Source organism: Gorilla gorilla, chromosome 4 (assembly GCF_029281585.2).
Source record: "Gorilla gorilla gorilla isolate KB3781 chromosome 4, NHGRI_mGorGor1-v2.1_pri, whole genome shotgun sequence".
In the NCBI taxonomy this organism is placed as follows: Eukaryota; Metazoa; Chordata; class Mammalia; order Primates; family Hominidae; genus Gorilla; species Gorilla gorilla.
In genome coordinates this window covers 106187657-106201272 of record NC_073228.2, presented here as the reverse complement: position 1 = coordinate 106201272, position 13616 = coordinate 106187657, and the positions used below count along the sequence as shown (strand labels likewise).

General features: G+C 34.5%; 1 protein-coding gene across 2 annotated transcripts in view; it reads left to right on the top strand.

Moving 5' to 3' along the window:
- The window catches only part of SLCO6A1 (solute carrier organic anion transporter family member 6A1), a 127377-nt gene that overhangs the window by 102454 nt on the left and 11307 nt on the right, over positions 1-13616 (top strand). For both annotated transcript variants that reach the window (XM_019026493.4, XM_019026494.4), the window contains exons 11-12: positions 5729-5793; positions 7951-8088. In XM_019026493.4, coding sequence (XP_018882038.2) covers positions 5729-5793; positions 7951-8088 — 203 coding nt within the window. The remainder of the gene's footprint in view (positions 1-5728; positions 5794-7950; positions 8089-13616) is intronic.

Below are 13616 nucleotides of genomic sequence, written 5' to 3'. Positions count from 1 at the left end.
ACATTTATATAAGATGTCACTATTGGAAGAAGTTGGGAGAAGATACACAGCATGCTTTGTACTATTTTTACACTTTCCTGTGGGGCTATAATACTGTCAGAATAAAAGTGAACAACAAACCCCCCTCACCCACCCGCAAATATCACACAAAAGCAGTCTGACTTGAACAAAGAGCAAAGATGTGTCTTGTGTTATTGAATAAGAAAGCCAACACCACAAGTATATCAATTCTCCTTAAGTTAATTTATAATTTTAACATGATAATGAAAATACCAGTAGAACTGTGGAACTACATAGCCTGATTCTAAAGTTCTTATGGAAAAATAACAAGCAAGAGTAAGCTTGGGAATCTAAAACAGAGAAGCACAATAATTGATGCCTAGCCTCACAAGCTAAAAGGCACCCTAAAAGTCTCAGAAATAATGCCGCATATCTACAACCATCTGATCTTTGACAAACCTGACAAAAACAAGAAATGGGGGAAGGATTCCCTATTTAATAAATGGTGCTGGGAAAACTGGCTAGCCATACGTAGAAAGCTGAAACTGGATCCCTTCCTTACACCTTATACAAAAATTAATTCAAGATGGATTAAACACTTAAATGTTAGACCTAAAACCATAAAAACCCTAGAAGAAAACCTAGGCAATACCATTCAGGACACAGGCATGGGCAAGGACTTCATGTCTAAAACACCAAAAGCAATGGCAACCAAAGCCAAAATTGACAAATGGGATCTAATTAAACTAAAGAGCTTCCGCACAGCAAAAGAAACTACCATCAGAGTGAACAGGCAACCTACAGAATGGGAGAAAATTGTTGCAATCTACTCATCTGACAAAGGGCTAATATCCAGAATCTACAATGAACTCCAACAAATTTACAAGAAAAAAACAAACAACCCCATCAAAAAGTGGGTGAAGGATATGAACAGACATTTCTCAAAAGAAGACATTTATACAGCCAACAGACACATGAAAAAATGCTCATCATCACTGGCCATCAGAGAAATGCAAATCAAAACCACAATGAGATACCATCTCACACCAGTTAGAATGGTGATCATTAAAAAGTCAGGAAACAGGAGGTGCTGGAGAGGATGTGGAGAAATAGCAACACTTTTACGCTGTTGGTGGGACTGTAAACTAGTTTAACCATTGTGGAAGTCAGTGCGGCGATTCCTCAGGGATCTAGAACTAGAAATACCATTTGACCCAGCCATCCCATTACTGGGTATATACCCAAAGGATTATAAATCATGCTGCTGTAAAGACACATGCACATGTATGTTTACTGTGGCACTATTCACAATAGCAAAGACTTGGAACCAACCCAAATGTGCAACAATGATAGACTGGATTAAGAAAATGTGGCACATATACACCATGGAATACTATGCAGCCATAAAAAAGGATGAGTTCATGTCCTTTGTAGGGACATGGATGAAGCTGGAAACCATCATTCTCAGCAAACTGTCACAAGGACAGAAAACCAAACACTGCATGTTCTCACTCACAGGTGGGAATTGAACAATGAGAGCACATGGACACAGGAAGGGGAACATCACACACCAGGGCCTGTTGTGGGGTCGGGGGAGGTGGGAGGGATAGCATTAGGAGATATACCTAATGTCAAATGACGAGTTAATGGGTGCATCACACCAACATGACACATATATATATATATATATGTAACTAACCTGCACGTTGTGCACATGTACCCTAAAACTTAAAGTATAATAAAAAAATTTTTTTTAAGTCTCAATAATTAAAAAAATAGTAGTGACTTATAAACAAATAGTAAGTATAGAAATAAACCCCAACTCATGTGGGAATTTAATATGTAATGAAAGTGAAATCTTAAATGAGTGCAGCAATGATGGATTATTGAAAAATGGTTCTGTTGTAACTTGATATATTTTTTTCCCAAAATTATTTCCATTTCTACCCATCTCCTAAAGATTACTGTCTTTTTTATACTTTCAGTGTTTCTTTATGCACATACAAGTAACTATAAATGTATGTCTCTATATTTTATCCTTTCATCACAGGAGGTAGCATACTATATTCACCATTCTCTATTTTGATTTTTAATGTAACAATATATTCTTAATATCTTTTTTCATGTAAACATAGAGATCCTCTCTATTTATTTTTTACAGTTGCATAATATTGCATTGCTCAGAAGTGCAATCACTTATTCAACCAGTCTATTCCTTCGCATTTAGCTTTTTCTCAGGTTTTTATTATCTATATGATATTATATTGTATACTACCTATAATATGATATTGTATGTAATATGATATAGGTAACCTTACAGAAATAAATTTACCTATTTTCAGATAAACAGAGGATGGGAGTATAAGCAAGCAAATTTCTCCAGTATGCCTTCTTTACATTGTTTTGCTTTCCAAAGCATGTAACAATATTACAAATTCAACAAAGTTTAATCTTTAAAAGTTCAATAAAAGTCAAAGCTAAAGACATTAAATATGAAATTATTGTTAAATAAGTGATAATTAAAGCCAAGGAAATGGGATAGCATTCAATGATTTGCAACAGGTCAATGCTCATATAGAGGACAACTAGAAAGACTGGGTTAAAGGATAAAAGTCAAAAAGAGGCAAAGGACTAAAGGGATCAAAATTCCAGAGACAGCAGAAGCTTTCAGAGGTGAACTGGGCATCTAAAACTGCCCCTGAGGTACTTGCCAAATTCTTGATGCACGCTAGATGCTGGCAATCTGCACTAGGCCCAGGTTGGGGGTCACAACTGGAAGACAAGCAAACGGGCAGTTTTCAGTGATCACATGGGGCTAAGAATGACAAAATAATTTTTCTTCTCGAGAAATTTGCTGAAATCTGAAGCAGTGAAGGGCTTCAGTATAAACAGAAAAGAATCATGAGGTATCTGTATCTTTCCATCAAGAGGCTCATTTAGAAAACTAGTTCTTCAACATTTTCCCTTCTTTCTTCATTATTTTAACATATTTATGTCTCCTTAATTGTGGTAGTCACTGTGGATTCAAATAAGAGAGTGGAGGAGCACTTTAAGGAAAAAAGTGGAATAAAAGAGGAACACAAATGACCAGGTCTCTACTCCTCTGATGGATGTTAGATGTAACAAGGTAGACAGAAAAAAAGATGTAGTTTTACTAATAAATATTGAATTGTACTATTAAAATATACTCCAAACAAAATAGAAAAACACAATGAGAAAATTACATGATAGTCTAACTTATTCTGGGGATTCGGGGAGGGTATTCCTGAAGAAATTACATTTGAACCAAACCCTGAAGGATGGAAGATAAGTATGTCACACAGTGGGAACAACAGATGCAAAAAGTCTGGAGGGAGAAGTAGCTTTGTAAGCATGTCATATTATAGAATGTAATGAGCATGGAGGGTGATGGGGGCAAAAGTTGAGAAGTGGCATGAAATAACACTGATTAGATCAGGCTGACCATTTTAAATTTTCTTTGCAATTCTAGATTTAATTCTTAGAACAATGGGAAGCCACTGAAGGATCCTAATGTGAGGCATTAGAATAATCAGAATTTCATCTTAAAATATCACTTTCGTTCTTATATGGAGAATGCACAGAAGGGATAAGGGTGGTTATTGGGAGATAAATTGTTTCATTTATTTCATGAAGCTATAGGCTTGAAATTGGGCAGTGGTATTAGAGATAAAAAAAGAGATATAAAAAAATTTTAATGACAGTATTGGATCTACTGATTAGGTGTGGTGAATGAGAAAAAAAGATCTTTTTGAAAATGCCTTTTTCCAAGATTTGGGCTTGAGAAGTGCGTAAACAAATGTTCCATTTTTTTTTTATTTTGAAATGGGGAGCTCTAGGGGAAGAACAAATTTTGTGCAAGACAGCAACTTATATTTAGAACCGATGTCTCATAAGAAAGATATGGACTAAACATATAAATTTAGAGGCCATATAAAAAACAGTGAAAGCTTCCTTTTACATGTTGGGAGAGTATTGACAAGTTTTTTTTTTGTTTGTTTATTTCATGAAATTCTTAACTATTCTATTATAGATTAGATTTTAAAAATGTTAATGCTTTTTTGTTAAAGCACAGTAGTTTTTCATTAAAATCTTAGTTGTGTATACGTATTTCTTAGCTATTTTTGTGCTATTCACTGAAATAGTTTTGGAAAATCCTGGAAATTATTTATCTTTTCATCTTGTTTTGTATGTTAGAAAGAGGGTGGCAATCAAACTGAAGATACATAAATACTGCTTAATGATTATACTTATGAATAATGGTCAGCTATATATGTGCTTCACATAGCTCCAATATCATATGACATAAAAGAAAATTACCTATGCTAAATAAAGGAGAACACTGAATTATAGTTAGGCAACATTTCCACTTTTATATCAAAAACTACACTAAAGTGTGATTCTAAAACGTGACTTTTTTAACTCTCTTTAGTGAATCTGCTCATAATGAAAGTGTAAATTATTTTTTATTTAAAAATTTAGTTATCATTTGAGAATTGGTTAATTTGTTTTTATTTTTCTAATAGTAAATATATGAGGAAGAAATATATATTTTTACCAGGTTGATATGGGTAGAATTATCTCACTTTTTGCAAAATATTACAAAATACTGTGTATGTGCTGTATTTTTATAAATAGAATCATGTTGGATGAAATATTGGTCATAATATAGTTTATTGTTCAAGTTTGAAGACAAATAAACAAAAAGTATTGAGTTTATTTAAAATGCCCATTAATAATGTAGTTCTTATTTTTTAACTTTTTAAAATGTTCAAGGATTATTTTTAATTGTATTTTTATTTATTTTCCAAACTCCTAATATGTACGGTTATACATTTTTTTCTTTTTTAAACAAATGCTTGGTTTGATCAGTAGGAAAAACAGATCTTCATTCTTTATATTTGGAAAAGTTATTTTTCATTTATTTTAGCTTTTAAATAGTGAGTGTGGTAGTCACAGGTCAAACATGAAAGAGGTGGCACCCTCAAATTAGAACAATTTGAGTAAGGTTGAATTAAGTGACTATTTAAAATGTAGGTAAGGTGTAAGGAATCCCAAATAATAGTGCATTACCTCTGGTATCCTTCCACTCCAGGCCCGAAGAGAAACAAGGGCTGGGAAGAAAAAAGGAATCCTGTAGAGAGGACTCCTTCACCCATGGAACACTGTCACCCTGGGTAACTGCTGGGATGGAACCTTTGAATACAAATCTTGACCTCACTTTCCTCACTCATTCAGAAGTGTCCCAGTCAGTAGCCAGAAGACAAGAGAGCCCATTGATATAGTCCATTTACCTCAGCCTCCCGGGGCAGAGAGCAAGGTAGAAAAATGTGGAGAATGAATCTCACAGGGGCAAAAAGAACTCTAAAATAATGAGTGTACATGATAGAATGAAAACCGGTAAGTATAAAATCTAGTGCTAAGTCTTTCCAGCAAAGGAATGGGAGCTGGGGAAGAGGATTTGGGCCATAAAAACCTTCTTCTTTGGGAAGACCAAGGACCTTTGGAAATGGCTGGCAAGGGGCAGGATATGGAGAAATGGGGAGTTGTAGTCCTTTAACAGGCCAGCTTAAACTCTGTCAATTGGCTAAAGATTCTTAGTACAACTGATGCACCAGAAAAAAAAAAAAAGATTAGCCTTGAATCTAGCATACATTCTTAGTGCTAATAACAATGATGTGCTGATTATATCATTGCTATTTACTTTCAGGGTTGTACCTGACAAACTGCGTTCTCTGGCCTTGGGTGTAAGCTATGTGATTTTGAGAATATTTGGTATGGATTTTTGGCAATCTCTTATTACATCAAAATTTTTTTTGATATGTATATATGTCTACATGTGTATTTAGTATTACAAATAAATAATAGTAAATGACACAAAGCGAGTGAAAGGGGGAGCTGCTTTGCAGAATTTAGGAGACAATGTAAAGAGGGAATACCTAATGCAAAGCTCATTCTAATTATCAAATTATCAAATAAAATATGCATATTATATTTGATCAGAAGAGACAACAAATTTGATTTGAAATATAGTAATCATCTCATATGAGTGGTTTGGTAGGCTCATACAAAACTCTTGTAATACTTTACATTGCTTGCATGTTTGGGAAGTTACTAACCTAGACTAACATTTTTAAATGTTTTCATCACCAAAGACATTGAATCTTATGTTTTCAAAGATTTATTTGTTTCTAAGAACAAATAAATGTTGGGAGGTAATGTACTATTTTCTTTGAATTTCTTAAATAGCAAAAACTAGATTTCAAATGCACATTATGACCATTTTAGAACCTCTGATTTACTAAATTCTTGGATTAAAGACTGAAAGGCATATAATTTAAAAATGTAGAAACATCTAAGTGCGGCTCTGATGGAGATCAGAGAAATTCTATAGCTAGATCTACTTGTGTGATTAAAATTAGCTTTTTAACTGGGAAAAATTAGATAATATTTTTATTTTGGACAATGATTCCCTAGGTAAGAGATTTGTAATGGAAGAGGTAGCATAGGAAACAGTCAGTCAGTACACAGGAAGTTTCCTGCATTGGAAAGGGAGCCAGTAAGGCTGATGTATTTTTGAATGGGAGAGGGTAGAATAAGATGATATTAAATATTATAGACATAAACTGTCTATAGATATTTTAGGGTTTTTCTGCCAGATAATTTTAAGCATATGATAGATATTATTTGATTTACATTTAAAAGATAACCCCGGCTAGGCACAGTGCTCATATTTGTAATCCCAGCACTTGGGGAGGCTGAGGAGGGAGGATGGCTTGAGGCCAGGAGTTGGAGACCAGCCTTGGCAATATAACAAGACTGTGTCTCTAAAAATAATAATAATAGCAATTTTTAAAAATAAAAAGTAAAAGGTAACTCTGCTGATAGAAGAAAAAATACTTACGGGAGATAAATGTGGAGGAAAAGAAAAGGGAGGCTTTTGCTGAAGTCTAACAGTTATATTAAAGTGGATTCTAGGGTTTGTAGTACAAATAGAAAGAAAACAACATATCCAAAATATGTTTGGAGTTAATGTTACAAAGATGTATGATGGATTGAAAAAAGATGGTAAAAAATGGAAAAAATGAATAGTAGTCAATTGTTTTTTAAACTTGAGCAATTAAAAAAGAGTACTATCACTCACCAAGAGGAGCGAATCTAGATAATGCACATTGGCAAGAATCAAGAGTCATTTAGGCAAGAAGGTCCTGATATTTGGTCAAGAAAGATGATCCACCATCAGAGTTTTTAGTTCTGAGAATCTGAGTCTGGTGTGTTTGGGGGCAACTCTGTGTGTGTGTGTGTGTGTGTGTGTGTGGTGTGTGTGACTGTTCACTCACTTTTGGCTGAAAGTATTGTTGCTGTGGAGATTTTGTCTGAGACTATGTAGAGGTTTCCCTCAGGCAGCACAGCTGGTCCTCTGGATCTGAGGTCATCTGAATCCGGGGCTACTATAAACACGCCAGTGTATTTGCATTTTCAGTTATTTTTCTCAATGTCTTGATAAATAACAGATATACATTTGCAAACTCATTTTTCAGTCGTTGAAAATTTTACAATTAGAGATATTTGAAGACATACTAACTTCACAGAATCAGTATTTGGTATCTCTGTTTTAAGTACTTTCTCCTAAGTTTTTCACATAAAAGTCAATAAAAGTATTGAGATGTCGTTTAAATAGCAACATGTACAACATTCTAAACAGAAGCAAAACTACTAATTGTTTCATACCTAGAAGGATATGGATTGTTTTTGAAAACTTACATTGTTTCCAGTGATTAACAATCCTATTTATAAATAAATTATTAGCTAATTTTAAGTGATATGTTTTGAATGATGAGTTGTCATTCATATATATTATGTGTGTGTGCATTACATGTTTAAGAGAATAGTGTTTTCACAAAGAATTTACAATCATCGCATTTTTCATAGGGACTATTCCTGGACCATCAATCTTTAAAATGTCAGGAGAAACTTCTTGTATTTTACGGGATGTTAATAAATGTGGACACACAGGACGTTGTTGGATATATAACAAGACAAAAATGGCTTTCTTATTGGTAGGAATATGTAAGTGATACTTATTAAAAAACTTAGAGAAATAAAATTATTTTTAAAAGTTATGGTTGTTAATAGTAATGTAGAATTATAATTATAAACCATGAATTAAATAAGTACTTTGATGAGTAAAGGAGGCTTAGCCTGCAAAATAGAGACCACATCTCTATAAGTAAAATTTTAAAAAATAAAAAAATAGCCGAGTATGGTGTCACATACTTGTAGTCCCAGCTATTCAGAAGGCTGAGGTGGGAGGATCTCTTGAGCCTGAAAGGTCGAGGCTACAGTGAGTCATCATTGTCCCAGCCTGGGTGACAGAGTGAGACTCTTTCAAAAACAAAAGAAAAAACAAAAAATAATAAAATAATAAAAGGATTATCTAGTTATATAGTAAAAATTTTAGAAACTAAAGTACCATAGAATTTATGTATTTGAGTCAGTGAGTTAAATATGTAATAGTTCCCAAATAAAGAATGATAATTAGCAAAATTTTTGTTTGGGAAATAATTTTGCCCAGGTACATATACAAAAAAATTTCTTGACCTTGTAACCCTGTCTACCTCCACAGTAAAAGTTGGTTAAATTTGAAGAAAATTTTTGCACCATTAGAGAACATCAAGCTACCCTTATTTCAGTTAAATCTACACTTCATATTTTCTCTTTTGTTCAATGATATAACAGTGCCTAGAACACAATAACCTTTCAATATTTGTTGAATAAATAACAGATATAGGGACTTGAGATGCCGTGGTGGTATGAGACGTGGTCAAAGTGTTGGGAAAGTCTAGACATGTTTTTATAACTTTGGAAAACTTATCAGATCTTCCTGAATAATAATTTATTCATCTGTTAAATGAGGATATTGTACTGCCTAATTTCTGAAGTCTTAATCAGAGTAAACGTTAAATGATTTTATTGTATATTATGTTTTGTATGATACATACTTTAAAGTGTTTATATGTTTTATGGTTTCACTGAGTAGATACAGTAATTCAAAAAAAACATAATGATAGACTTTAATATTTAAGCATAACAAATATCTGTTTGATAAAAGTATAGAGCAATGCCTTCTAATTCCGAAGTCAAGTATTCAGCAAGCTTGACCTACACTGGAAACTGAGTAAAATAAAACAAAATCAAAAAGTCAAAATGACACTTGAGAAGTCAAAATTAACTTGTTAGAGGCAATTCAACAAAAATAAGAAATGTTCTTAAGGAAGTCTTAAAACTTTGCTGAGACTTTAAATTTTTATTTTAGATACAATTGTAACATGGTTACCTGTTTTCAAACACAGTATGTACTTGACAAAGTTGGTGAACTAGAAGAGATTCCAGTAGGGAGCTATTGAAAGGAGATACGAATAATGAAAAACATAAATAATTATAGTCAAATAGAAAAGGCAAAGATAGAGAACTGCAACATTATGCATGTGTGGCAATTTAGTGTAAGCCAGTATATTTTTAAATATATTTCATTGGTTATATGACTCGGAATCACTTGGTGTTCTCATTAAAAATATACATTCTGAGGCCCTGAATTAGAATTCCAGGGATTAGAAGACATCAGCAAGATAGAGGAATAGGAGTTTTCAGCACTTCTTCCCTCACAGAAACATTTATTTGACCATCCATGTGTGAAAATACCTTCAGGAGAGCTAGAGAAATTACATTGAGAGAATATAGCATATGGATGTAGCAGAGAAATAAGAAAAGACACATTGAAGAGGGTAGGAAGTATAATTTCACATGACCTGCATCACCCTTCCCCAAAGTCTGGCAGAACAGTGCAGAGAGATACCCTCCATGTGAAGGAATGAACTCTAAGCAAGAACCTGATTGCCATTGACTCGAAACCAAGTCTGTCTCAGTAAAATACAGCTCTAGGCTGACCCTCTTAGCACCAGGCTCTAGGCAGACACCTGTGGAGGAAACTCCAGGCCTGCTGCAACTACAGGTTGAGTCCCAAAGCCCTGCACTTCAGGCTGGCACCCACAGACTATGCCTCCAATCCTGTGTTGCACAAGACTGGAACCCAAAAACCTTAGTTTCAGGCCAGCACCTGCAGCCCTAGGCACTGGGCTGGGAACTTGCAGCCTGAGGCACCAGGCTGATACTCACAGACCCAACTTCCAGGCCAGCTGTTGCAAATACAAGTTCCAGACCTGTCCCCTGTATTCCCAGGCTCCAGAGTAGTCCCCATAGCCCTAGGTTCCAATGGACGTAAGGTCCAGGCTCACTCCAGTAGACCCCGATGCTGTCCTGGCCCCTGCAGACCCACGCTTTAGAACCACCTCTGCAGATGCAGAAACAAGGCCCACCCCAAAAGTGCTCAAGGCCTGCCCCAGCACCATCTCAACCCCCATGAACATCGGCTTGAGGTTGGCCCCCACAAACTCAGGGTCCAGGCCTGCTCTCATGGGCTCAGTCAAAAAGCCCATCTCAGTGGACCTTGGCACCAGGCTAGCCAAGGTGAACACAGGATCCAGGGCTATCACAGTGGATTCAGGCTTTAGGCCAGCTCCTGTAGACCCATGAATCAGGCCAGCCCATCTGCTGACCCAGGCACTGGGTCAGTCAAGTATGTAAGGACTGGAATAAATGTCTACTTCTTCAAAAGTACAGATCCAATGCCTGGGCACAAGGATTACAAATAATCAGGAAAACATGACACCACCAAAGCAATGCAATAAAACACCAGTAACTGATTCTAAAGAAATGGAGAGTCACCAGGTGTGGTGTTGTGTATTTGTAATTCCAGCTACTTGAGAGGCTTGGCAGGCTGAGGCAGGAGGATCATTTGAGCCCAGAAATTCAAGGCCAGCCTAGGCAACATAGTCAGAGGCCATCTCAAGAAGAAAAAAAAAAAAAAAAAGGAAAAACAGGAGAAAAATGGAGACTTATGAACTGCCTGACACATAATTCAAATTAGTCATCTTGAAGCTCAATAAGCTACACGAGTACACAGACAGCTAAACAAAATCAGAAAAATAAGAAAAATAATACACAAACAAAATGAGAATACAATAGAGATACAAGCCATAAAAAAATAAATTTTAGAGCTAAATAACACAATAATTAAACTGAAAAATTTCATAGAGAACTTCAACTGCAGAGTAGATCAAACAGAAGAAAGAATCAATGAGCTTGAAGGCAGGGCATTCAAAATTACCCAGTCAGAAGAGTGAAAATAAAAAAGAACACAAAACAGTGAAGAAAGCCTATTGGAATTACAGAACACCATGAAGCAAACCAATCTATGCATTATGAGAGTCCCAGAAGGAACAGAGAAAGATAAAGGGGTGGAAAGCTTATTTAAAGAAATAATGACAGAAAGTTTCCCAAATCTGGAGAGAGAAATGAATATCCAGATCCATGAAGCATAAGTAACACCAAATAGATAAGATGTAAGGAAGTCTTCACTGAAAACACTACAGTCAAATTCACAAAAGTCAAAGGCAAGAGAGAATTTTGAAAGCAGTAAGAGAAAAGCAATTCATCACTATAGGAGAACCTCTATAAGACTAGGAGCAGAAATTTTGCAGGCCGAGAGACAGTAGAATGATATATTTAACGTGCTGAAAGAAAGAAACTGCCAGCCAAGAATACTACACCTGAGAAGTCCATCCATCAGAAAAAAGAAAAAAGACTTTTCCAGAACAATAAAAGCTGAGGGAATTCACCACCACTAGACCTGACTTACAAGAAATGCTAAAGGGAGGATCTTAAGCCATTATGCTTAGGCCTGCTCCCACACTGTGGAGTGTACTTTCATTTTTAATAAATCTCTGCTTTTTTGCTTAAAAAGAGAGAGAAATGCTAAAGGGAGGTCTTAATGTTGAATTGAAAGGTTGCTAACTAACCACATGAAAACATATGAAAGTATAAAACTCAGTGGTAAAAGTAAATACGTTGTCAAATACATAGTCAAATTTGGAATACTCTATTACTATAATAGTGATGATTAAATCATTTTTAAATATACTATACAACTCAACAAAAGTATGAAAAAATAACTATAGCTATAGTAATATGTTAAGTAAATGTGGGATGAAGAGAAGTTAAAATCTAGAGTTTCCATATGCAATGGAAGTTAAGTGGTTATCAGCATAAAACAAATAGTTATACCTGTAAAATATTTTGTGTACGCCCTATGGTAACCAGAAACTGTAACAAATAAGGAGTATCTGATCAAAATATAAAAAAGTTAAAAGGATTTAAAAAAGCATACCACCACTACAAAAAAAATATTCAAACCACAAAGGAAGACAGCAAAGAAAAAAGAATGGAATGTAGGAAAACAACAGAGTCAGAAAACAGTCAGAGAGCAATTTAAAAATGGCAGTTGTGAGTCCTTAACTATCAATAATTACTTTAAATGTAAATAGGTTAAAATCTCTAATCAAACATTACTGACTGGCTGAATCTAATGTTACACCTCAAGGGGCAAGGGAAACAAAAGAACAAACTAAGCCCAAAGTCAGCAGAATAAAAGAAATAATAAAAATCAGAGCAAATGTCAGTGAAATAGAGATTAGAAAAATAATAGAAAAAAATAACAAAATAAAGAGTTGGATTTTTGCTAAAATAAATTAAACTGGCAAGCCCTTAGCTAGACTAAGAAAAACAGAGAGAAGACTCAAATAAATAAAATTATAAATGAAAGATAACACATTGAAAGTTATGCAACAGAAATAAAAAGGATTGTGAGACTATTATGAAAAATTATACATCAAATTGGATGACCTAGGTAATATGAACAAATTCCTATAAACATAAAACTTCATAAAGACATAATCATGAATAAGTAGAAAATGTGACCAGACCAATAATGAATTAGGAGTTGAATTAGCAATCAAAATCAAGAAAAGCACAGGAGTCGATGACTTCACTGATGAATTCTGCTAAACATTTAAAGACGAAATAATACTAACCTTTCTCAAACTTTTTAAAAAATTGAAGAGAAAGGAACATTTCTAAACTCATTTTATGAGACCAGAATTACCCTGATGCCAAAGCTAGATGAAAACACTCCAAAGAAGATAAAATTAAGGGCCAATATCCCTGATGAACACAAATGCTGAAATCCTCGAGAAAATACCAGCAAACTGAATTCAACAGTACATTTAAAAGGATCATATATTATGATCAAGAGGGATTTATCCCTAAGGTGCAAGGATGGCTCAACATACACAAATCAGTTAATGTGATATGCCATAATAAAATAAAGGATAAAAATAATACGATAATTTCAATAGGTGAAGGAAAAGTATTTGACAAAACTTAGCATCATTTCATGATAAAAATCCTTTAAAAATTAGATATAGAGGAATGTATCTTAACACAATAAAGCAAATATATTACTTACTCAGACCTAATATCATGGTTGTGAAAAGCTGAAAGCTTTCTCTTTATGATCAGGAAAAAGACAGAGATGTCTATCTGCTCTATCCACTTCTATTCAATATGTGTGGGAAGTCCTAAACAGAACAATTAGGCAAAAAAAAAGGAAACATGGCATCCTAAAATTAGAAAGCAGGAAG